At 38.8% G+C, this 26751-nt stretch overlaps 1 protein-coding gene and 1 long non-coding RNA gene across 2 annotated transcripts; both read right to left on the reverse strand.

Moving 5' to 3' along the window:
- Window positions 1-2198: 2198 nt before the first annotated feature.
- LOC124381609 lies at window positions 2199-9950 on the reverse strand. The gene is made up of 3 exons (XR_006924894.1): window positions 9906-9950; window positions 3157-3300; window positions 2199-2282 (listed from the first exon to the last, which is right to left on the reverse strand). It is a non-coding gene; the product is annotated as an uncharacterized LOC124381609 (long non-coding RNA).
- A 71-nt stretch (window positions 9951-10021) lies between these two features.
- Window positions 10022-16388, reverse strand: si:dkey-92j12.5 (multiple PDZ domain protein). Its single transcript, XM_046842605.1, has 6 exons — window positions 16272-16388; window positions 14703-14801; window positions 13786-13845; window positions 13570-13635; window positions 13281-13455; window positions 10022-10263 (listed from the first exon to the last, which is right to left on the reverse strand). The coding sequence occupies exons 1-6, from the start codon at window positions 16386-16388 to the stop codon at window positions 10022-10024; spliced, it is 759 nt and encodes a 252-aa protein (XP_046698561.1).
- Window positions 16389-26751: the final 10363 nt, after the last annotated feature.

The raw sequence follows: 26751 nt of genomic DNA on the forward strand, positions 1-26751 counted from the left end.
AGGAAATTGTACTTTAGACTGTGAGTCTAAGCATGATTTTAGTAACTGTGGCAATCTGGAATCTGGAATAACCTTTCCCCATGTAGACCCCAGTTTCTGAGCTCTTTTCTAGTCTTGATGGTGTTTTGTGCCTTGTTGGTGACTGTTTGACTATTACAATGTTATCTGAACAGCATGTAGTGGTGTCTCAGAAGTGAATCCTTGAGAATTCCTGCAATTCCAGCTGATTGATGGGTTTTATTCTCACATTCGGGTCACAAATGCTTTGTGTGGCACCAGTTTACTTCCCTCTATAGAAAGCTTCCCTAGCAACCAGGGTGGACCCTTTTTCATGATCCTTGTATCTTTGGAAAGTTAACACTAGTGTCCATCTTACTGAGTTGAGGATGTGTCCCTGTTATGTTATTTGGGGTTTAGTCCCAGGCTGTTATTTATTTCTGAAAATTCCATAATTCCAACCAGCTCATGAGGTGATGGCATGGCTAGCATTTTCTTCAAATCTCAAACAGGTGAATTAAGTGACCTCATTCAGTGTTACAAAGCAGTAGAGAGGCAGACAGACCAACACCCTGTCTCTGAATGTGGATAAAACAAAAGAGATGGTTGTTGACTTTAGAATAACACGTAGTGATCACTCCCTGCTGAAAATTAACGGCTCCGCTGTGAAGATCTTGGAAATTTACACCACATGCTGCTCCCGTAAAGCTACCAGCATTGTGGCTGACAACACAAACCCCTCACACACACTCTTCACTCTTCTGCATTCTTGAAAGAAGATGCCAAAGCTTTCGGTCCCCCAACTGTGTAACAGTTTCTTTCACAAGCCATTCAAGTCTTCAGTATGAAGGGACTGGACTGACACACATCAAGAACAAGAAAAATTCTGTTTTGCACAAACATTTCATTTTCCGCTGATAGAACTCCATGTTTACATGTACAGTATTTTTTTTTAGACAATTAATTTGCACAAAACTTCCAAACAGTACTAGTAAATGCTACAGTGTCACTGTGTTTACTGTTTTGACTGTCACATTCTCCTTGTATTAAGTTGTCTATTTTTGTTTGCAGAAATGTTCCACATGTGCATGTTATGTTGTTAGTTTTGAGGTTTGTGTAGTTTTGTGTTAATTTCAGTTCATTTATTTTGTCTGAAAGAGCATTGTGGTCCTGGGGAAATGTTGTTTTGTTTTACTGTGTACTGCACTGTATATGGTTGAAATGACAATTAATGCCTACTTGACTTGAGCACATAGAGAAACTGAGCAAAATGTGAGGGTGGATGTTTTCCAGATAGTCTGCTCCATGATGTAAACTATTAGAAACAGTATTTTTATATCCATGAAAGGCAACAAGACTGCCTGCATGCATCTTTAAGAACATTAATGCTGCAATAGAAGCTTGCTAAAGGTTAGAACTTTCAAATGGAATAATCCGTCCTGGGAAGGTATCAGAGCATTTGGAACTCGAAACCATGCATTGCTTACTGATACCAAACAGCTTTCTGGTTTTATGCATTATTGTGCATTGTTCAAGAAATAATAATCCTACTAACTGTCTGATCAAATCTACACATGAATATTGTGCATACCTTTTACCAACAATGCTCAGGCCCAGCTCCTGCCCTGGTTGTAACTGCAGGTCGACAGTGAAAAGGTCCCACATGTCCTCATGAGTGTGTGTACCTTGGCTGTGAACGGTATGTGTCAAAGTGTTTCTGTACACACAGAGACGTACGTGTTGGGGACTCAAGCGCAGGACACTCAGAGCCTCCTCATGACTAGCCATTCTCAGGTCCATCCCATTCACCTGTCCAAAAAGGGGTGTGAGGTAAAAAAAAATGTTGAATACAATTAAATTATTTAGTATCTAATTTCATATGAGTCAACTAGTATGACATATAGCCAATGTAATGAACTGTCTTTAATTAGACAAAAAAATATTTATCTTTTATTTTACATGGCTGGCCTTAAACATGGATGTGTAATACTAGACTTGTGTTTTGTTGCGATATGTAGTTAAGATAAACACAAGAAAAATCCCTTTTTATTTTTAGGTCTAAATTTGCTATACTTATATAACGATCACACATTTGGTGCTAAACCGTTTCATATGGTGGCAGTTTATTGTGTCTTGATGGTGTGAATACTTCTATAGAACAATAGTGATTGATGTTTAGTTTCCGGGATAATTATAAATACCTCAAGGATGTGATCCCCTGCCATCAATCTCCCGTCTCGATGAGCAGCACCTCCTTCATTCACCTCATGAATCAGAATCGCTCCCTGAGAGTGAGTAAGATGAAGGGTCAGAACAGACACAATTGGAGGTCAAGAGAGATTCAAGTTTTCTTAAAAGGTTGAGACACTATGTAAAACGTAAATAACAAAATGCAATGATTTAGAATTTGATTGCTGCAACATGTCTCAAATCAAAATTTAAAATTGTTCTTGGAAACCATGGACACCATGTCCTCGGGACTAAAGAGTAGAGGGACCATCTGTGGAATGGGCAGGTTGCACATTTAAAAAGGCTCCATCAATGCTGAACCTATATGCAGGTCTTAGCAACAAATGATTTAAAGGCCTTGCATATTTGAGCAGGACAATGCTAACCACATACTGCATCTATTACAATAGCATGACTACGTAGTACAAAATTGTGGGTGCTGAAGTGGCCTGCCTGCAGTCTAGACCTTTCACCATTTGAAAATATTTGGCGCATCATGAAATGAAAAATACGACAAAAGACACCCAGAACTGTTGAGCAGCTAAAATCCTGTTTTTGGCACATATGGTACACGTTCTCTTTCAAAACTTCAGCAACTGATCTCCTCAGATGTTCCAAGATAGACATGTATAGTACATAGTATACATAGTATATGGACATAATACAAAATTTACTTTTTTTTTTCTTCTTAAAATGGAACATATTTTCTGTTTATACATTTTGGTTTTTTTGTTTGTTTTATTGTGAATACAATATAAATTTATGAGATTTGCAAATCATTGCATTCTGTTTTTATTTACATTTTGCACAGTATCCCAACTGTTTTGGAATTTGGGTTGTATTATTAATATTAATAGCATTTAAAAATATAGTATAAACTGCCTTCAAGTTGTGTTCATTTATTATTGAGTGAAGCCTCTAAATTCTCACCAGTAATGTGTTGCAGCCTCCCACAATGGTAAGACCCAGACTTGAGTGTCCTTTACAGATGTCAATGATGTTTATGCAGCCTGGGATGATGGGGCATGTCAAGGGGTCTGATCTCACACTGCATGCAGAACAGTAGAAGGGGCTCTGTACTCCAGAGGCAGAGGGATTGATCAAGGAACTGCAGTTGGATTGCTTATGGTGAAAACTATGTGTATAACCGATTGCTGTGTTGTGAGCTGAGGGGGGAACGTGACTGGATGGTGTGATCTGAGAGAAGGATGGGGTAGGGTTATGTAAAGGGTTGTGATTGGAAAAGGCATTGGAAATGGCAGGATTGGTACTGTGGCTCTTTTTGAGAAAAGAAGAATGAGAAAAAAAAGAATGAGGAAGATGTTTTATTGATCTGTATGTACATTATCTTAAATCTGTATTTGATTTATTTACCTGATTCACAGATGCATCATGCTTTGGTTCTTTATTTTTATCCATGGGTGATCTGATGGTGTGGTTTTCTGCCTAATCATAACAGATCACGACTCAGATCATCATACCAAGCACAGTTCACTGATTATTCTATTCGAATTGCTATTTTAATTTGACAAGAGTGCTTGTGAATGTTACCTTAATTAAAGCTCCTGTTGCTGAGTGCTGTAGTGCAGTTCTATTCCTGAAGTGTCAGGAATATATATATATACAAAGTCAAACTAAATAAAAATTAAATAAAACAAATACAAATTCTATCTATCTATCTATCTATCTATCTATCTATCTATCTATCTATCTATCTATCTATCTATCTATCTATCTATCTATCCATCTATCTATATATCTATATCTATATATATATATATATATATATATATATATATATATATATATATATATATATATATATACAGTGAGGAAAATAAGTATTTGAACACCCTGCTATTTTGCAAGTTCTCCCACTTAGAAATCATGGAGGGGTCTGAAATTGTCAGCGTAGGTGCATGTCCACTGTGAGAGACATAATCTAAAAAAAAAAATCCAGAAATCACAATATATGATTTTTAAACTATTTATTTGTATGATACAGCTGCAAATAAGTATTTGAACACCTGTCTATCAGCTAGAATTCTGACCCTCAAAGACATGTTAGTCTGCCTTTAAAATGTCCACCTCCACTACATTTATTATCCTAAATTAGATGCACCTGTTTGAGGTCGTTAGCTGCATAAAGTCACCTGTCCACCCCATACAATCAGTAAGAATCCAACTACTAACATTGCCAAGACCAAAGAGCTGTCCAAAGACACTAGAGACAAAATTGTACACCTCCACAAGGCTGGAAAGGGCTACGGGGAAATTGCCAAGCAGCTTGGTGAAAAAAGGTCCACTGTTGGAGCAATCATTAGAAAATGGAAGAAGCTAAACATGACTGTCAATCTCCCTTGGACTGGGGCTCCATGCAAGATCTCACCTCGTGGGGTCTCAATGATCCTAAGGAAGGTGAGAAATCAGCCCAGAACTACACAGAGGAGCTGGTCAATGACCTGAAAAGAGCTGGGACCACCGTTTCCAAGGTTACTGTTGGTAATACACTAAGACGTCATTGTTTGGAATCATGCATGGCACGGAAGGTTCCCCTGCTTAAACCAGCACATGTCCAGGCACGTCTTAAGTTTGCCAGTGACCATTTGGATGATCCAAAGGAGTCAAGGGAGAAAGTCATGTGGTCAGATGAGACCAAAATAGAACTTTTGGGTCATAATTCCACTAAACGTGTTTGGAGGAAGAAAAATGATGAGTACCATCCCAAAAACACCATCCCTAATGTGAAGCATGGGGGTGGTAGTATCATGCTTTGGGGGTGTTTTTCTGCACATAGGACAGGGCAACTGCACTGTATTAAGGAGAGGATGACCGGGGCCATGTATTGCGAGGTTTTGGGGAACAACCTCCTTCCCTTAGTTAGAGCGTTAAAGATGGGTCAAGGCTGAGTCTTCCAACTTGTCAATGACCCGAAGCACACAGCTAGGATAACCAAGGAGTGGCTCTGTAAGAAGCATATCAATGTTCTGGCGTGGCCTAGCCAGTCTCCAGACCTAAACCCAATAGAGAATCTTTGGAGGGAGCTCTCAGCGGCTACTGTACCAAATATTAGCATTGACTTTCTCAGGTGTTCAAATACTTATATGCAGCTGTATCATACAAATAAATAATTACAAAATCATACATTGTGATTTCTGGATTTTTTTTTTATAGATTATGTCTCTCACAGTGGACATGCACCTACGATGACAATTTCAGACCCCTCCATGATTTCTAAGTTTCTAAGTGGGAGAACTTGCAAAATAGCAGGGTGTTCAAATACTTATTTTCCTCACTGTATATATATATATATATATATATATATATATATATATATATATATATATATATATATATGTATTTGCTTTTTTGATGATTTAATGATTGTATTTATTTTTTAGGTTTTTTTCCGTGATGATGGTTTACATGTATGCCTCACATATTTAGAAATCAAACATTAATTAAAAAAGCAGAAAAAATACTAGAAGAAAAGGTAAGTAGTTTCACTATTTCTTTAAGTAAAAGGTTTGAGTTACTGTGTGAAGTTTATTTAACTGTTTAACACTGGGCTGTTTCACCATTTAAATTCTTGATCCAAATTAAGGGTTGTTTTCTTTGAACATCCAGTCATTGATTAATTTTCTATAGAAGTGTAACCAACTTCTGAAAACCTGCGTCTTTGAAAGGTTGTTAAATCAGCAGTTTTATTTATGTATTTTCTCTCTCAACATAGTTTTAAAAGAATGGTATTGTTAGTTTGGGTCCTAATGATGAACAGTCTGCCAAAAGCTTTAAATGTAAATGTATGGCAAATCACAGCTGTTTTATAATGAACTCATTCTTTTATCAATTCCACAGAAACAATTAATTGACAAGGATTATTTGGTGGATTCTCCACCACTAATAATAATAATAATAATAATAATAATAATAATAATAATAATAATAAATCACATTATTTAACCCACAGAAACATGTTTCTGATATGATGTTTTCTTTTAGGTGATGTTTGTTTAACAGGTACGGTATGATATAATATTCCATCATGTTTGTTTCTAATGAGAACAACAGAAAATGACGACTGATAATAGGAACTACTGTAGTTTGCCTAGGACTGAATTCTATTTGATTCACATGTGGATGTGACAATTGTACTTCAAAGTTCCCTTTCAGGAACTCGAGCTGCATTGAAACGCTTTAGGAACGCCTAGCATGTTCACGCCTTAAATCAAGTGTAATATCCAGCCAATAGGCAAGTCGGGATGTCATCGGCTGGCGACGTCGCGTAAACGAGGAAGCTAAAAAATGGGTGAGTGATGGTAGCAACATTAGGTTCTGTTTGTTCAGGTAAGTGCTTTGTGTGTGAATCTGTGTGAGCAATGGCAAAAAAGCAAGCAAACTTTTGCATGTGTGTCTCTCCTTGCCCCTGTTTTATTACGGGGACACACAAATAAACATTGTGTTGTTTGCTTGGGAGTGGAGCATGCTCAATCAGCTCTCTCGAGAGATGATTGTCTGTGCTGTAGTTGCATGGCTATGCGCATGATCCACTCCCAAAAAGCACTCATCGAGGAGAGTGATTTCACCTCGAGGCTCAGGTCCCACTCTCGCTGAGTCGAACTCCCGTTCCCCGGGGAAAGCACTCGCTTCTGTGGTTCTTTCTTCTGGAGCTCCTGGAGGTAGTAACATGGGCCGTCGCTAAGTAGAGATAGCTTGGCCCAATGAGAAGCGGAAGCAATGCGTTCCCAGCAAGCTGGATGAGCGTTACCTGCATCCTACGGCACAGCCTCTGCCCCAGGGCCTACCATTTTTTCCTGACCTGCACATCGAGGTGTCTAGGTCCTGGCAGACCCCAGACCCCATATACGTACCTTTGCTGACAATCAGAGCGCCCTATTTCGAGGAAGGCATATTACACCGCATTACACGGTGCTTGTACCTCCTCGACACCACCAGACTGTAAGCTCTCCCACAAGACATGTCTCAGAGCGCTGTCTCACTCCACTGGGTGACTCCTTCCGCCCCCCCAGCTGTTCTGAGAGGGTCAGAACCCAGCCTCGAGAGTCTGGTTCCCCGATCAGACTTCCGGGCAGAAGGGGAGGCCAGGCTGTTAACTCTCCCACAAGATGTACCTCAAAATGCAGCTTACCTTCTGTTCTGGTGTCTCCCTCCATTTCTGCCTGAGAGATCACTGTGAATGGAGGAGACCCACCTAAATGCCCGTCCTGCTACGGCTTCAGGCATTCCGCATTCTACATTATATCGACGATTGGTTGATATTGGTGTTAAGATTAAACGCAAAGAAAAGTGTGCTTTCTCCTCAGCAGAGAACCACTTTCTTAGGCGTAGTGTGGGACTTGACCGTGTTGCGGGCACAATTGTCTCCTGCCCAGATCGAAGTCATCCTCACAGCAGTCAAGAGAGTAAAAGAAGGCCAGTCACTTACTGTGAAGCAGTTCCAGAGGCTGCTCGGTCTCATGGCGGCAGCGTCCAATGTGATCTCACTTGGCCTCCTCCATTTGAGACCCCTCCAGTGGTGGCTCAGAGGCAGAGGGTTCTCCCGGAAGGGAGTATTATCAAGGTCTCGCGGCAAGCCCTTCGAGCCTTAGAAATATGTAAAGAATATGGAAGATTTTTCTGTCTCTGTTCTGGGAGCTCCTTTTTGTTGCATAATGCTAACAACGGATGCATCCCTCATGAGGTGGGGAGCGGCCATGAGTGGCCCCTCTGCCCAAGGTCGGTGGGACAAACGACATCTCTCGTGGCAAATAAACTGCCTGGAGATAATGGCTGTGTTTTTGGCACTAAAACACTTCTTCCAAGACCTGAGAGATCGCCACATGTTGGTCTGTACGGACATCATGTCGGTGGTCTCATACATCAACCACCAGGGGGGGTCTCCGGTCTTGTCCCTTGTACAGGCTGGCGGAGCAGAGCCTCCTGTTGCTCCAGGGAAAACTCCTCTCGTTGAAAGCAGTGTATTCCTTCCAGGAGGGATCTCCTCTTACAGGCAGGGGGAACCCTGGTTCACCCCCGCCCAGAGTTATAGAAGCTGTGGCTGTGGCCCCTGAGGGGGCACAGTTCCTAGCAGCTGGACTTTCTACTGAGGTAGTGGAGACCATCCTCCATTCCAGCACTCCCTCTATGAGGAGGTTGTATGCCACTAGATGGCATCTGTTCACCACGTGGTGTGAGCACCACTAATTGGACCCAGTCAACTGCCCGGTTGGTTCAGTTCTGGAGTTTTCGCAGGAACAGGGTGCCACAGGATTGGCTCCATCAACCCTAAGGGTTTATGTGTCCGCTATCATGGCTTATTTTACCTCGCGGGGCAGTCGCTGGGGAAACACCCCCTCGTGAAATGTTTCCTATGCGGCACCCGGAGGCTGAGGCTCGGGATACGACCCAGAGTGCCTGTGTGAGACTTGGTCATTGTACTGGCGGCTCTATCTGAGCTCACCTTCGAATTTCCTTCCTTAAGAGGGTAGGGGACCTACAGGCTCTTTCCCTGGCCCTGTCTCTTCTAGAGATTGCCCCTGGCATAGCCATCACTTTTCTCTACTCAAAACCTGGGTATGTGCCCAAGTTGCCTGCAGCTCCCTCATGACCTGTCATTCTGCAGGCATTCTGCCCTCCTCCTTTTCTAGCCCCTGACCAGGAAAAGCAATACTTCCACAGGACGAGTCCGTGAAGGAAGTCAGAGCAGCTGTTTGTCTGCTATGGCCCTCATAGAAAAGGTTTTCCGGCCAATAAGCAGACGCTCAGCAGATGGATTATGGATGCCATTTCTTCGTGTAATGAGTCCTCTGGTCTTCCCACTCCCTTTGGAGTCAAGGTTCATTCCACCTGGGTAATGGCGGCCTCTACGGCCTGGTCCGCTGGAGTTTCTCTCCAGGACATTTGCAACACTGCTGGCTGGTTCTATTTGTCAGGTTCTATGACCTCAACATCAGAGCCACTTCCAGCTCCTCTGTCCTACATGCCGGTTGTGTTTATACTAGGCAGGAACTGGTCAGTATGGTGTGATTGGACACTTGTTCTCTGAGGAAACATCACTCTGCGTCCACAGGCCATACTCCCTGCATCCCTGCAGCACTTACCTTCTCCTTTATCAGAAGCTACCATCTTTTACCCATTTTGTAGCTGTCTGGTTTACGTGACGTCGCCCGCTGATGACGACTTGCCTATTGGCCGGATTTTACACGTGATTCAGAGCGTGAACAACGCAAGGCGTTCCCAAAGCGTTTCAGCGCAGCGTCCCGTTCCCTCAGGGAACGAGGGTTACATACGTAACCTAGTGACGTTCATTGTAAATGGTTGAAAAGTAGGAAAACAACAGTAAATTGCTTTGTGTAAGAAGAACTAAATACTTTAGCATGTGCTGTTTATAAAAAAACTTTTAGAAAACTTGTTCAGTGTAATAGATAAAAAGATTAAGTCAAGTATTTGTTCTGTTCCCTTGAGGGAAGCAAGTGGCGGCAATAATTTTAGTGTGTGTGTGTGTGTGTGTGTGTGTGTGTGTGTGTGTGTGTGTGTGTGTGTGTGTGTGTGTGTGTTTTGAATGCAGGCAAACCCTTCTGCATGGGAAGAAAGACTTTTGTGAAAGAAAGAATTTTGAAGACAGAATGATTTTTGGATATTGTGCATTGTGTATGTGTGTGTTTGTGTGTTGTTTTTACCTGAACAGTACAATCTTAACTTTAGATGAAACACTGCTAATCACATCTGCTGCATTCTGGAAACTCCGTCCATATAAAACCTGCCCATTTATCTAAAAAAGAACACACAGTAAAAACTAGTAAGCTGTAAAACCTACAGTTAAGCTAGAGGTTATGGCCCTCACTTCCAACAGCTCATCTCCCACGCTGATTTGCCCATCAGCAGCGGCTGCTCCGTCTGGTTTTAGCTCTGAGACTGTAATTCTTCCATTTCTGCTTCCTGACACACACACTCCCAGACCAGATCTGTGTGTGCTACAGTCCAGCTCGACTAATTTCAGCTCACCAGGCAAACTACCATACTTCTTCAGCATAGCACCTACACACAAATTAAAAATCAGACTTAATTGAGTAAAAAGGTGAGTTCACCCCATAACTAATACAATATCTGTTATTACTTTATCTTCAGTTAAAATGTATGTACATATAAGCATTTTGGAAGGCAAAAATGGCATGTACACTCCTGGCTCCAGGAACTAGAAATTGTCGCTCTTTGTTAGAAGCAGCATTATGTAGGTGTGCCTACCAGTTTCCAACATGTACTGGGAGAAATCTTGGGAGAAATTTTTGCCAATGTACTTTTCCATGCCGAATTCTGTCAGCTGTGCAATGCTGGATCGACTTTTGCATGCACAACCTTTTTAAAACCCCCAGCAACATTACAATGGGATTAAGACCTGGGCTTTGTTTAGACCTGGGCTTTGTTTAGGATTTAGACCTGGGCTTATGGAATCGAATTTTCTTCCTTTTCAGTGATTCTTTGTTAGATTCACTTGCAAGTTTGGGATAATTTTCCTGTTGCAAAATCCATGTCATCAGCTCCAACTTTTATTCATACTTATTTTTAATTAACTCTTATTAACATTGTTAATGCATCTGTTTGAGACTGGACACTTTGCCAATTATTTGAAATCTTCTCTTCCTTAACATGATGATGGAAAATTATGTGATGGAGCGACTGATTTATGATTTGAATACATACAAACCTACAGCAGTTTTTTCTGAAGGCTATGAGAGCTCTTGTTCTCTGTGGAGAGTTGTGTGTGGTTTTGTTCCTTAATAATAATACCATACATTCCAGTAACAATGAGAAACCCAGACCAGAAATTTGAGATATACAGTGAGGAAAATAAGTATTTGAACACCCTGCTATTTTGCAAGTTCTCCCACTTAGAAATCATGGAGGGGTCTGAAATTGTCATCGTAGGTGCATGGCCACTGTGAGAGACATAATCTAAAAAAAAAAATCCAGAAATCACAATATATGATTTTTAAACTATTTATTTGTATGATACAGCTGCAAATAAGTATTTGAACACCTGTCTATCAGCTAGAATTCTGACCCTCAAAGACCTGTTAGTCTGCCTTTAAAATGTCCACCTCCATTACATTTATTATCCTAAATTAGATGCACCTGTTTGAGGTCGTTAGCTGCATAAAGACACCTGTCCACCCCATACAATCAGTAAGAATCCAACTACTAACATGGCCAAGACCAAAGAGCTGTCCAAAGACACTAGAGACAAAATTGTACACCTCCACAAGGCTGGAAAGGGCTACGGGAAATTGCCAAGCAGCTTGGTGAAAAAGGTCCACTGTTGGAGCAATCATTAGAAAATGGAAGAAGCTAAACATGACTGTCAATCTCCCTCGGACTGGGGCTCCATGCAAGATCTCACCTCGTGGGGTCTCAATGATCCTAAGGAAGGTGAGAAATCAGCCCAGAACTACAGGAGGAGCTGGTCAATGACCTGAAAAGAGCTGGGACCACCGTTTCCAAGGTTACTGTTGGTAATACACTAAGGCGTCATGGTTTGAAATCATGCATGGCACGGAAGGTTCCCCTGCTTAAACCAGCACATGTCCAGGCACGTCTTAAGTTTGCCAATGACCATTTGGATGATCCAGAGGTCATGGGAGAAAGTCATGTGGTCAGATGAGACCAAAATAGAACTTTTGGGTCATAATTCCACTAAGCGTGTTTGGAGGAAGAAGAATGATGAGTACCATCCCAAGAACACCATCCCTACTGTGAAGCATGGGGTGGTAGCATCATCTTTGGGGTGTTTTTCTGCACATGGGACAGGCGACTGCACTGTATTAAGGAGAGGATGACCGGGGCCATGTATTGCGAGATTTTGGGGAACAACCTCCTTCCCTCAGTTAGAGCATTGAAGATGGGTCGAGGCTGGGTCTCCCAACATGACAATGACCTGAAGCACACAGCCAGGATAACCAAGGAGTGGCTCTGTAAGAAGCATATCAAGGTTCTGGCGTGGCCTAGCCAGTCTCAGACCTAAACCCAATAGAGAATCTTTGGAGGAGCTCAAACTCCGTGTTTCTCAGTGACAGGCCAGAAACCTGGCTGATCTAGAGAACATCTGTGTGGAGGACTGGGCCAAAATCTCTCCTGCAGTGTGTGCAAACCTGGTGAAAAACTACAGGAAAGGTTTGACCTCTGTAATTGCAAACAAAGGCTACTGTACCAAATATTAACATTGACTTTCTCAGGTGTTCAAATACTTATTTGCAGCTGTATCATACAAATAAATAGTTAAAAAATCATACATTGTGATTTCTGGATTTTTTTTTTAGATTATGTCTCTCACAGTGGACATGCACCTACGATGACAATTTCAGACCCCTCCATGATTTCTAAGTGGGAGAACTTGCAAAATAGCAGGGTGTTCAAATACTTATTTTCCTCACTGTATATAAAACAGAATCCTACAAAATATTCCACATCACCCAAATGCAAGAATCTGAGTATAGATTTATAGTGAGATCTATACTCAGAGGTCTCCAAACATTTCTCTGTTAGGGCCACATAATTTTATTTTTATTTTTTAATGGGGGGCTGGTTCGGTCTGTGACAGAGAATGACATAGGCTGGAGTGACTTCCAGTACTATATTGGAGATTTTATTAGGATTTTAAATGTGTTTATTACGCCTCCTAATGCTAGATTAGTTTATTATTTTGTTATGTACTGTACAGACAAATGTTAGCCTGTGCTTACTTTTCCGTCCAACATAAAAAAAATGGGATTCCTCCTTATTTCAAATATATAAAAGGACAACTGGAATGTTACATTCACATGTCGGTTGTTGTATGATATCCCATTTATCTATCAACATGGTCTAAATGAAGACCGGCTATTTTTTTTACTTGTCGTAAGGTGTAATTACTGCCTCACTTCACAGTGTACATTATTTTGATCGACAGAAATAACGTACTTGTTTCGAACCTTTGGAAAGCCTTAAAACCATGATTGAAAGTGCTGAAAATGGGACTGTTTCCACATAGACAAGACACACACACACACACATACACGTACCCCAGTGTGACACTTGTCCCTGTCGGCAGTGTTGTGTACCCTCTGATGGCCCACTCAGTCTTTCTAAAACATTTTTGCCTCCATCTGTTAACAGGCTGACAGGCCCTGAGGGGACCCTTAAGGGAGGTGGAGGTGGGTGTAGTGTAGGCTTTTTCAACAAACTGTTCCCTGTAAGCTAGCAGAGATGGATACACCTGCATTTTATTTATTTTTATTTACAATTTTCTTGTTTCTATTCTAAACCACAGGTAATGCATAACTTGTTTCAGCTGTTAGGAGTGTATTAAACCTTATATGGGATGGGACTGAGGGGATTGGATGAGGAGAGGCATAGACTGCTGGCATCTTCACACATCTACAGGACAAAAAAAAAGGGAAAAAGATGATTAGTAACTTCGCATAGTGTTACAGCACATACACACAGACATTTACACACACACACACACACACACACACACACACACACACACACACACACACACACTACAGAAGAAAACAAACATACCAAGTGATTGTGTTGCACTGATTGTTCCTCAATGCTTGTGACAAGGTCTGAAACCTGGACCTGGAAGAAAATGTGCACTTTAAAACATCCTTTAATTCTCATTTTGCAAAAACCTTCAAACTGAAATTAGATGTGAATGAGGTTTTAGGTGTAGGAATAGTAATAAATACATGTACATACAATACATACAATAAATACACCTGAAACATATTACAAATAAATGTGTTTTATCCTCATCACCTGTACTTTACAGCACAGTGCAATTCTTTCTTCACATATCCCAGTGATGTTGGGAAGCTGAGGTCAGAACACAGGGTCCACCCTGATACAGAGCCCCTGGAGCACAGAGGGTTAAGGGCCTTGCTCAAGGGCCCCAAGACTGGCAGCTTGGCAATACCAGGCCTTAATACCTCAAACCTTTGATCAGTAACCCAAAGCCTTAAACACTGAGCTACAACTTCTCCACCACATACAGCACACCTATCAGGTATAACATTATGGCCACCTGCTTAAAATTGTTTTCCTGCCAAAACAGTCGTGACCCAAACATTAACAGCATTAACATTTTCAGCAATTTGAGCTACACTAGCTTCCTTCCTTGGAGCACTTTTGATAGATACTGACCACTGCAGACCATGAACACCCCACAAGAGCTGTAGTTTTGGAGATGCTCTGACCCAGTTGTCTAGACAGAACAATTTGGCAGTCATCAAACTCGCTCAAATCCTTACACTTGCCCATTTTTCCTGCTTCTAACACATCAACTTTGAGAAAAAATTTTCCACTTGCTGCCTAATATATACAACCCACTAACAGGTGCCATGACGAAGAGATAATCAGTGTTATTTACTTCACCAGTCATAATGTTATAATGTCATAATGTAATGCCTGATTGTTGTATAAGTGATGTGTGTTACCTGTGGGCTCTGCACTACCAGTTCCACTTTGTCCCCTGCCTGGCGAATCACATCTACTGCTTCTTTATGCGTGAAATCACTCACATCCACACCTCCAACCTAGAACGCAGTTATAAACCCCCACACACACACACACACACACACACACACACACACACACACACACACACACACAATTCTTGGTGTCAGTCTGATACATCTAATATGTCAGATTGCATGTCAGTCTGTACAGATGTTTATGAGTTTCTTTACTGTGCATCAGTAACCAGACCTGATGATCATAAGTATTAAACCAGATATATGGAATAAGTCACGAGCAAACTACAGCGTATACTTAGCAAAAACAGAAATGGAGAGAGTATTAGATGCATAAAGACAAGACTGAGCATATACTTCGCATGCATAGAAACACAGTGTTATTCGTTCTGACCAATTTGATTCATGTTTCTGCCCTCAGTCTCATCCTGTTTATCCTCTTTGTCAAATCATCTGATTTGTTGCTGCTTTTTCTGATTTTAATCCTGTGCTACATTTTGCATTTGTTAGCCTGTGCTTTAAAGAAAGCTGCCTAACCTGCATTTGTAACTGTCCTGGCTGTCTTTACATGACACTCAGGAAACAGAAAAAGTATTTAAAAAGTACTCAATGTAAAAATGCCTGTCATTGTGGTGCTAGCTTCAAGGGCTTATTAATTAGACCTGCATGCTTATAGAGGAACATCATTAAAGTTCATAATTAGACCTCAAGGACTGCTGCTAGAATACATGCTACGTTTCACCTTGGGAAACAAAAAAGGCCTTTTCTGACAGCCATGATGCTTTCAAAAGCTTAATAGTCTCCTTCCAAATGTGATCAGCTAAAAAATTTGAAGAATTTCAGGCTGAAAGTGTTTTTTTTTTTTTTTTTTTAAAGTTAATGTCAGATCTCCTTCCACCTCTAATGTGATATAGCAATAAAGAAAAGTAAATAGAATAGTTTGTATTCGGCTTGTTTCTCTTTCTTTTGTATTTCTAGAACTAAATAATAAATAGCCAAAATATTATTGCACACACTGAAATACAACCCCAATGCCAAAAAAGTTGGGACGCTGTGAAAATGTAAATAAAAACAGAATGCAAATCTCATAACTCCATATTCTATTCATAGTGAAAGAAAAAACATATAAAATGTTTCAACCATTTTTAAGAAATAAAAAAGGCCATTTAAAATTTAATGGCTACAACTGGTCTAAATAAGTTGGGACAAGTTTACCACTGTGTAGCATCATGTCCTCTGTCTGTATACATCTGGGAATTGAGGAGAGCAGTTGCTGGGAGAAGTTTTGGGAGAAGAATGGTGATCAATAGGTGTCTAATACAGGATTCTAACTGCTCAACAGTTCTGTGGGTCCTTTGTTGTATTTTTGTGTCCCAACCTATTTTTGGAATTGAGGTTGTAATAATCATGATATAAATCAATTCTATCGGGGTATTGCCTTTATGATATTATGATCGGTAACAGCCCATGAATATTTACAGTGTTTTAGAAGACCAGAGCGTCCCATTGTACCTGATTAGCTTCTCTACGCACCTGTAATATCTGATCTCCGGGTGTCAGCGTGTTGTTTCTGGCTGCTGGACTGCACTCAGAGATGTGTTTTATAAAGATGCCCCGCCTCATTTCTCCGTTGCTGAGACGATGGCCCATACCCCGCCCCCCGAACACACTGATGCCAAGACTTTCTCCATTTGTCCTGATCAGTGTTACTCTGAAAAAAAAAAGTGTTGGGTAAAATCCACCCACAGCTATTATTATTATTTCATTTCTAAAATCACTAGAATCGATGAGAAATATAAATGAATCATACCTCCTGGGATGACCCTCATCACTTCGTTGCCTCTTGTCCTCTGTCACTTTTTTTCTCCATCCCTTTGTTTGCAGTGAAAGTATTCTGTCTCTTGCCTCACTTTCCTGTTTGTCTTGTCTCTCTCTGTCATGTCTGTATCTCAGAAGATTTTTTTCAGCCTGTTCCTTCTCTTGTTGTCTGCAGTTCTTTTCAATCACTCTTCCTCCTTCCTCCTGAAGTTTGGATAGTTCTGGAATACCTTCCCTAAAAACGCATACATCATGAATATTTAAAAATGCAGCATAATATTTGATAAATATTTACTCAAAAATACAAAACTTGTTAAAATTTCTGAAACATTTTAAATAAATGCATTTTTGTGAATAAGTTTTTCTTTTTCCATTTTGCTTACCTCTTTGAAAAAGCTGTTTCATGAGGTTTCTGCCCTTTAAATGATTGGGAAGCAGGATCTCTGCTCAGGTTCATTTCCTTTTTTGATTGGAAGGCGGAGGCTTTTTCTTCTAGTTTCGGCTCCTGTTTTGATTGGATGATGGAGTCTTGGTTTAGTTTCATTTCCTGTTTCGATTGGATGACGGTGTCTTGGTCCAGTTTGTGCTCATGTTTTGAATGGATGATGGAAGCTTGGCTTGTCTCAGCAGCTTGTTTTGATTGGATGGCCCGGTGTATGTCAAAAAATGTAGCAGGTACATAAGTCACACTGCCAATATAAGATAAGATAAATGTACTGAATAATTTGGCAGTAAATGTAAGGTATAATAGACATAGACAGATACAGAAATGATCAAATTGATCAAATATTCAATGGCGTATTGTGTCTTAAAATACTACTTTTTGTTTTGCTTACTTTACCATTATATTATATTAAATTGATTTGCAGTTGCCCAGCCTTTCCATTGGGGTTGCCAAGTCTGTTGGTTTTTCCATAAAAATGGGCAGATCTATGACTTATGACTTTATATGTTTGTTGGTTGGAGAATTTTTAGTTTTTTTAATTTCTCTTACCAGCTAAGTGGAGGCTATCACATACTTCCTCTATAACATACCAGATAGCTGTGGCATTGTCAGGATTTAAATTCACTCATCTCCAGACACTTTTCTTTTGAATCATTGGGAGCTCCGTTGCAAATCATCTCAGTACTTTCTGGGTTGAAATGGGTGCAATAAAGCAGGGAAAACTGAGGAAAGGAGGTTGCTACAAGCTTGTGACCCTGTGCATTACATTGGAGTTGATGAGTATGGGTGAATGGTATTATACTAGGAATTCAGCTAGAAGTAAACATATTAAATGACAAGCTTTGACACTGAACTGTCACTGAGATTGTCTTTGAGATAAAATGCAGTGGCATAAATGATTTTGCTCTTTGTGGCAACGCAGCAAATGAGAGTTAATTAGCACTTTTTTGTTTTAAAACTTTCAGGTTTTTATTTAACAAAATCCATAGCAAAGCTGAAAATAGCAGCATTCAAACATATTGTGTGAGGTAACCTCTGAGCATTTCTAGCAGCATTTTATACAACAGAATTCAAATAAAAATGTATTTACATAATTATATACACCTTTCTCTGTCTTATAGGCTATTTATTGCTTGCACCTATTAAGGGCTTTGAACAAACACAGGGTGCATGAATTTCTGGGAGCTTTCATGCATGGCAATATGATCACATGTCTGGGGCATGATTTGTTTTTATTAGACTGTAATCGGCAATTGAATGTAAAATGTGGATCCTGTTGATGAACTAATAAAATGGAAAAATCATTCCATCATTTTGTGATTGCTAAAAGCATTTGACCCTTCCTATGGATATTCTCAAAGACAGCTTAATGATGCATGCAAATGATTTTCTACCTAATCATTCCCAAATAATCACATTGATTTGAACTATTGAACTATTTTTATTATCAAAAATATGATTTAATTGGTGAACCACCAGCCACGCCTCCCCCCTACACTCGCAGCTCCTCGCCTTCATACTAATCACCTTCACCTGTCTCCAATCTACGCTCTCCTTTACAAGGCCCCCTGTACTCACTCACCATCTAATCTACAGTTCATACTAGCGATCATCCCTGGACTTCCCATGGATTATACCTGTTTTCCGGTTCATGCTTCACCTAAGCTTCAGTCTGTGTACTACGGCAAATAAAACGTACTGACTGTATTCTGGTCTCCGACTCTTGATCCGAGCGTGACAATTAGTGTGTGTACATCAAATCAAATCAAATCTAATTTATTTGTCACATACACATACATACAGAGTACAACATGCAGTGAAATACTTTTTACGATGGTCCAACTTTTAAGCATAAGAAGGAATCAAATTTAAGGATAAAACCAAAAACTGAGGTGTATAAAAAAAAGTATAAACTATAGAAAAGATATGTATATACATGAATCATACCTTGTATATACACTTTTTCTCATATATATTTTTATATATTTTATATATTATACAGTTTATGTCTTTATTTATCTGCCTTCTTTTTCTTGTTTTATTTTCTCCACATCCTATTCCCTCATGCCGGACCCTCATAAAAAGCATTTCACTGCATGTCGTACTCTGTATGTATGTGTATGTGACAAATAAAATTTGAATCTAGACTGGGGTGGATGCGTATGGCCGATATTAACAGTACAAATTAAAGTGATTGTCCTTAAAGTGTCCATGTGTAGTATGGTGTGGTATAAAGTTTCCCTGCACATGTCTGCATACCTGAGCTCAGGTCCAATAAGTGTATGTCTGCGTAGCATAGCTCTTGCCTCTGTGCTTGTAAGATTGGTGGTGGGTTCTCCATTGAAGGATATGATTCCATCTCCCACTTTCAGTCTGCCATCTTTACTTATAGCACCTCCATTAACCACTGAGCGGATAAATACGCCTGATCCATCTCTTAGAGCACTCACTGTCATACCTACACACACACACACACACACACACACACACACACACACACACTAGGTCAAAGAGTTTAATTTAACATTCACATCAAACTTCAGAACGAAAGACAAGCCGTGATCTATGTGACTTTAACCGTAATATGGTTGTTAGTTTGAGTATTTAAGGAACTGTGATTTTCACACACAACAGTCTCTAGAGTTTACACAAAATGTGTATGAAAAACAAAAAAACATTATTGAGCATTTGTAGGAATGACAAAGATGTTTTACAGTGCAGCTTGAAGAATTGAATATACTTAAGATGTACCTAGTTGTATAAAATGCTAATGCGCATGGGTTCCTTTAGTTAATTCAAAAGATTTTAAACAACATACTACATCCAATAAAAGCCACTTGACATAACTCCTCCAGTATATTAATACAGCATCTTGTCTTTGTCTTGAAATGGACTCAGATGTGTGTGGTTGTCATCATGTTATTAGCAGTCATACTTGGTTTCACCTGTGATGGTCTTTAACCTGTATAAATGTCAAGCAACCACCTGAATATGTCTACACATACATGTACACAAACATGTAAATGTAAATAGATAATAATGTGTCTATTCATCAGGCCTTGGCATTAAACATAAAGTACTTTTATAGATGCTGGTCTTATTTTGCATTTGTACATATAACATTATTAATCATGTTTATTCATATGGTAGAACTAAATAGCTATGGCAAAACACACAAACATACATCTATACCTTTTTTATATCTTATAACTTTAAAGAAAATTTTAGCTCTACAGCACCAGACTTCACATATAATATTTTGTTTATAAAAAAAAGTCTTTATATAAATAAATAAAGACTTGAATGACTTGCATAACATGAATGCACTTTTTTTGTATTAGCATTTTTTAGATGTTAGCTAGCAGTCGAAGCTGCTTTAAACATTCAGCTATATTACTTCATGTTACTTTATGAAATAAATTACATACACTTCTATTCAATTCATTTTTATTTGTATAGCGCTTTTAACAATGAACATTGTCTCAAAGCAGCTTTACACAGATAATGTGGTGAGTAAAAGTGAATATGTTCTTTGTAAGTACGTTTGTCCCTGATGAGCAACTGGCAAGGAAAAACTCCCTGAGATGGCATAAGGAAGAAACCTTGAGAGGAACCAGACCAGACTTCTACTATTTTAATTCATGTTATGTTAGCACATTTACAGTGAAGTTTTTTTGTTCACTTAAAAATGATATCAAAAATATATTATTCCTATAAAAACTTTTAAAAGCTATTATTTAATAATTGCAAGAAATAAAATATTCACTTTATAACAACATCTATCCATTAATAAAGCACATCACAGTCTGAAAATACAGTGCAGCAAAACCACACCACATTAAGCTTTATCCACCAAATCGATCTAAATCTTTAGAGAAAGATTAAAAAATAAAAATAAATACACTACAAATGATGATAACATTTGGTCCAGTATCATCTAATTAATCAAATATTATTATCTGCTCATTATTGAGTAAAAGACAGGAGGTGGAGCTGGAGGTAGCAGAGCTGAAGATGCTGAGGTTTTTGTTGGGAGTGACGATGATGGACAGGATTAAAAATCAGTTTTTTAGAGAGACAGCACATGTAGGACGTTTTGAGGACAAGGTGAGGGAGGCAAGATTGAGATGGTTTGGACGTGTGCAGAGGAGAGATGGTAGGAGAATGCTGAGGATTGAGCTGCCAGGAAGGAGGAAAAGAGAAATACCAAGAAGGAGGTTCATGGATGTGGTTTGAAAGATGCAGAAAGATTTAGAAAGATGCAGATGTCAAGAACAGAGTGGTATTGGGACGGATGATCCGCTGTGGCGACCCCTAATGGGAGCAGCCGAAAATAGAAGAAGAACAACTGCAATTTGATTGTCATTTGTAATAAAACATTAAAATGATGTGTGAACTAAACAATTCCCAGCTCTTAAATTTCTCAAGGCCAATTAACATTCACATGCATGAAAAATAGTTGACATACAATAAACAATAGTTAAACATACATAGCCTGACATCTTTTTCCATGAGGGAAAAGTCTTACAATTCAGTGAGAAACATGACTTAACATGTAGATAGTTCTACATTCTTATCTATTTTTCAAGACAAAAGTCTAATTAGATGCTCTCAAAGAATGATGAAAGGAACAGATTTGTAGATATAGCAGTGTAATTTCCAAAATAGCCTTTGGGCAACACAATAAAATCTATCAGCATTGAAATGAAGTGGCTTAACCTTGTAACCTCAATTAATACGCCCAAGTTTTAGTAAACAAACTACATTTTCTTTCAGATAAACGTTACGAATCACAGCCCAATGTTCCACTGATGTCGTCATCATCATTCACTATATCTTCACATTGTTCACATAATTCTGTACATTCAGGAGTCATTCATTCAATCATACATTCATTCATATCAACTCATATTCATTCATATTCAGTATAAACATACCCAGGCTGCCGTTGCCCCTGAACACAGTGATGGTCTTCTCAAGGCCTGTAGATTGATGAGCGCTGACTTTACAAAGTGCCTCCATGCTGCTGCCCTGCAGTTATTCTGCAAAATAAGTCAGAGTACGCATCAATCTTGACAAAGGGGAAATGACGCTACACAAAACCAACAAGTCCATGCATTATAATATTTACATTTTTAATATTGTAACATTTCTTGTTTTCTTGTGATCTTGACATAACGAGTGTTTTTTTTGTGATCACAACTTAACAAAAGATGTTTTCTCATTATAACTACTTTTACGAGCTGATAGATGATCACGTTCACTTTTTCTTTGATCAAGGACTCTAATGGAAAAAGCTCGGTGTCTGTCACTGATTAATAACATACACATAAATGTCTGACGCTTGAGATTTTCTTTTACGATACAATTATGTCATGAGAAAAAGGGTTTTTGCTTAATTACACTTTAGATAGCAGTATTTGCATGTGTAAAAATGAACAATCAGCTGCACCTTCTCTTATGGGATGTTTAATAAATGTATAAAAAACATGTAACATGATCGATATTATCTCTTTTTTATCATACATTTAAGATGCTGGATAGCTGGATGTTAGCCAGTAAAGCTACTATGGTCTTAGCTCTGTAAATCTCTTAATAAAACACAAAAAAAAAAGCTAGAAGAGAAAGTTCACATTTTAGAAAATAGACACAACATATATAGAACAAAAAAAACAAACAAAAAAAAGGTTTAAAAAAGGTCTTTTTTAAAAATGTTACCTGCAAACAAAAACGTTACAGTAATTCATAAACCTTATATTTTAACTCTAAGTTAAGCAGTATTTTTGTCCTATATTTCAATTGTGTGTATGTGTGTATGAAAATGTGCAAATTATATCATACCAATTCTGAAAGTCATTTTTAAAACAAAATATTACTGTAACTCATATGAGCGAACTGCAGGTATTACATTTGCGTAAATTTTATTTTTTTACAATTTCTTTAGAAGAAAAGGCAGAATGCTTTTAGGTGTAAAACAGCAAAATTATATATACTGTAGGCAACTATATACATTTATTCTTTCTTCTAGTTTAAAAAAGACATCTGGAAGTCTGTGGCACTAATCGAATGTGGCAGCATTATTTTTAACATGAAGCATCAATCTGAAATAAAATGAACCATTTCGAATTGATGTCTCGACTGATGAAAGTTTGTTTCTTCTTTCGGCTTCTCCCGTTAGGGGTCGCCACAGCGGATCCTCCGCATGTTTGATTTGGCACATGTTTTTACGCTGGATGCCCTTCCTAACGCAACCCTCCCCAATTTATCCGGGCTTGGGACCGGCACTGAAAGTAAACACTAATAATGTAGCATGTTATTTGCTGAGCCAGAACCTTTCCTATTATCTTTTGCTTTCTTCTAGTCATTTGAGTTTGAGAATTGAGAAGATGAATATAAGCTTTCCTGATAATTGGATTTCCTAAAACTTACATCATGATATTTACATCAAGATGTGTTAAACTCAGAGGCAAAGCTGAAATCCTGATCATCTCATGTTTTGAGCCTGATCTAAAATGTCTTCAGTGTCTTGCAAAATATTTTGTTCCAATACTTTTGGAGTGGTGACTGTACATACATATGGATGGGATGACAGGAAGAATTGACTGATCTAAGTGGAAGGCTTCAGGTTTATTGGAGCAGGCATGTATAGCCGATGCTCTTCCAGATTGGTGTTGACATGAGAGCAAGCACAAGACCTCTTGCTGGGAAATGTAGCTCTGCATAATGCAAAGAACATGGAAAAAAGTTCAAATCATCGCTAAAACACCTACTTACAGAGGTTACAGTAAACAAATAAGGTTTTAATGCCTGTGAAATTTATTATTATTATTATTATTATTATTATTATTTCACTATATATACGGTATTAAACATAGCTTACTCCTGTTCTGGCCTGTCCTTGTAAAAGTCAATTTGAGTTTTCTGCCCTGATATGTCCTGTGGAGAAAGACTACATTATCAGCGTTTGTCCCATCCTGTTTTGTTTTTCCTTATCTTGCACATTTCTAAACATTAATCCTCAAAGCGTATCATTGGAAATTATTGAAAGACACAAAATGCCTCTGTGTAAAAGATGTTTTAATATGTTTTTTTGAGTGGAACTTCCTCGACAAATGTAGTCATTGTTGAAAGTAACCTATACTCGAGTGTGTGTGAATAAGAAATGAAGTCACACGTCTCCTGTGAACAAATATTCCACTAATTTAACCTTTGGGTCTAGAGTGACAGTAGTGAATGAGGTCAGTGGAAAAAGAAAAAGGAACACTTTCTCTTGCTGTAAACAAGCAGCTGAATATAATATATGGCAGGGACCATGTAAACTGATCTAGTCAACCACCAAGGAATTTACTGTGGGGGGAAAATGACCCTGCACTCATGTTTGGTAGATGCCTACACTCTTAAAATAAAGGTTTGTCGAAGAACATTTAATGTCCATGGAAACTTTCAATTGCATAGAAGGTTCAAACTCATTAATCTTAAATGCTGATCATTTACAATTTCATATAAAGTGGTTTACTGGATTAGACTGAATAGGATAAAACAAAATAGATTGTATGAAGGTTTAACCGTTTTATACATGGTCTCCACTACAGGGGACAAATATTCTAAAGCTATTTTAAACTATTATGTTCCAAACACTTTGTATCATTTTTTTTTTAGATATTGTATCATGCATGCAAAATGGCGGAGTAAAGAGAAGATGCCCCAAGTACGTTAGGAATAAGTGTTAATTCCTGTTTTTCTTTTATTCTCAGAAAACCATACAGGCAAACAGTTTTCAGCTAAATACTAAGTTAGAAATACGTTTATCCAGATTTTAATGATATTTTTCTTTTAATTTTCTTTTCCATGTTCCAAAAGGTATATTTGTGCCTGTTGGGCCTATATTTAGATTTTGCCTTATTTTATATGTTTATATGTTTTAGTAAAAATTATAAAATGAAATAATGATATAATTTACATTTTACATTAATTGTCTTTTGGGCTTCAATAATAGCTTTTACTTTGCCAAGCAGGTCGAGTGTCATGGGTGCTTCGAAATGTTTAATTTTCTTTAAACAATCAATAAACCACTTCAAGAGACATTCTCCCTTTTCATTGGGAAATCATAAACAGCTTTTAATAAAATACAGTAGGCTTTGTTAGTAGGCTTTAGTGTACATTTTTAAATGAATAATACATATCCAATTAGTTGGTAGGAGAAGTAAAGTATAATACTAAGTATACTACTGGTTTTAATTGTTTTTAAAGCTTTTCCATTTATAAATGAGTGCATTTCAAGAGATAAAATATGATTTTCAAATGTTCTTTCTATTGTTGTTGATATTTAATGTTCAATTCGTTTTAATTCATTTTTTATTTGTATAGGGCTTTTAACAATGAACATTGTCTCAAAGCAGCTTTACACAGATAATGTGGTGATTAAAAGTAAATATGTTCTTTGTAAGTAAGTTTGTCCCTGATGAGCAACTGTGGCAAGGAAAAATTTTGGAAAAATATTGCTAAGATTAGAAATATGATGTCGTTACAGGATGCAGAAAAACTGGTTCATGCTTTTGTTACTTCTAGATTAGACTACTGTAACGCTTTACTGTCTGGGTGTGCGAGTAAGTGCATCAATAAGCTTCAGTTAGTCCAGAATGCAGCAGCAAGGGTCCTCACTAGATCTAGGAAATATGACCACATCACCCCTGTTTTAATCAATCTACACTGGCTCCCAATCAAATCTCGCATTGACTATAAAATATTACTACTGACGTATAAAGCACTCAATGGTCTCGCACCGCAGTATCTGAGTGAACTTCTGTACCAGTATGATCCTCCGCCTACTTAGATCAAAAGGTGCTGGCTATCTGTTGGTTCCTCAAATAATGAAGACTACAGCAGGGGGCAGATCTTTCTCTTATAAAGCCCCACAGTTATGGAACAGCCTTCCAATCAGTGTTCGGGACTCAGACACAGTCTCAGTGTTCAAGTCGAGGTTGAAAACGTATTTATTTAGTCAAGCCTTTTATCAGTAGATTTCTCTTAGGTAAAGGCACAGATCTGGAGGGAACATGGATATAGAGTGTTTGGTGAACTGGTATATTTGTATGCTGTCGTCCCTCACATTCACACGTTCACTCAGGTTTGTTGACGGTGGTGTGGTGGGTCGTCTCTTATCCCAGAGATCCCTCATGTCTGTGTTACCTTCTGGTTCTCCCTTTTAGTTATGCTGCCATAGCGAGTCTTGCCGGAGTCCAAACTGCACAGTGACATTAACTTTCGTACACCAATAGTTACACTTAATAATCCATATCCTTCTCTTCCCGTCACCCTCTCTCTCTCTCTCTCTCTCTCTCTCTCTCTCGGTCGAGTTAAACATGCTCCTGAGGCTCCAGTGACCAGTGTTCCTGCCCTTCTCCCCTCCTTGGATCTTCACACTTCTGTGCAGCTCGGGACGGTCTCTTAATTCCGGAGTAGAACGGGTGCTTTGAGGACGGATTGGACTGTAGTTGGTGTCGGCGGTCTGCTGCACTGACTCGGGAGTGCAGTTTGCTTCTGATCATCATCACTGTACCCCGCAGCATTGTATATCTGCTTCAAATGGACATTTGGTGCAACCCAGATGAGGATGGGTTCCCTCTTGAGTCTGGTTCCTCTCAAGGTTTCTTCCTTATGCCATCTCGGGGAGTTTTTCCTTGCCACAGTTGCGACAAACATACTTACAAAGAACATATTTATGTTTAATCACCACATTATCTGTGTAAA

The sequence above is a fragment of the Silurus meridionalis genome, chromosome 28 (assembly GCF_014805685.1).
Source record: "Silurus meridionalis isolate SWU-2019-XX chromosome 28, ASM1480568v1, whole genome shotgun sequence".
Lineage (NCBI taxonomy): Eukaryota > Metazoa > Chordata > Actinopteri > Siluriformes > Siluridae > Silurus > Silurus meridionalis.

Excerpts from the sequence above, each read along its gene's own strand:
- si:dkey-92j12.5 (XM_046842605.1), bottom strand. The coding sequence starts at position 16,388 with ATGGGCCATCGTCTCAGCAACGGAGAAATGAGGCGGGGCATCTTTATA. Across the intron at positions 13,636-13,785 it reads CAGTGCAACACAATCACTTG|ATGTGTGAAGATGCCAGCAG; the intron begins GTATGTTTGTTT and ends TTTGTCCTGTAG. Across the intron at positions 13,456-13,569 it reads TCAGTCCCATCCCATATAAG|CTTACAGGGAACAGTTTGTT; the intron begins GTTTAATACACT and ends CATCTCTGCTAG.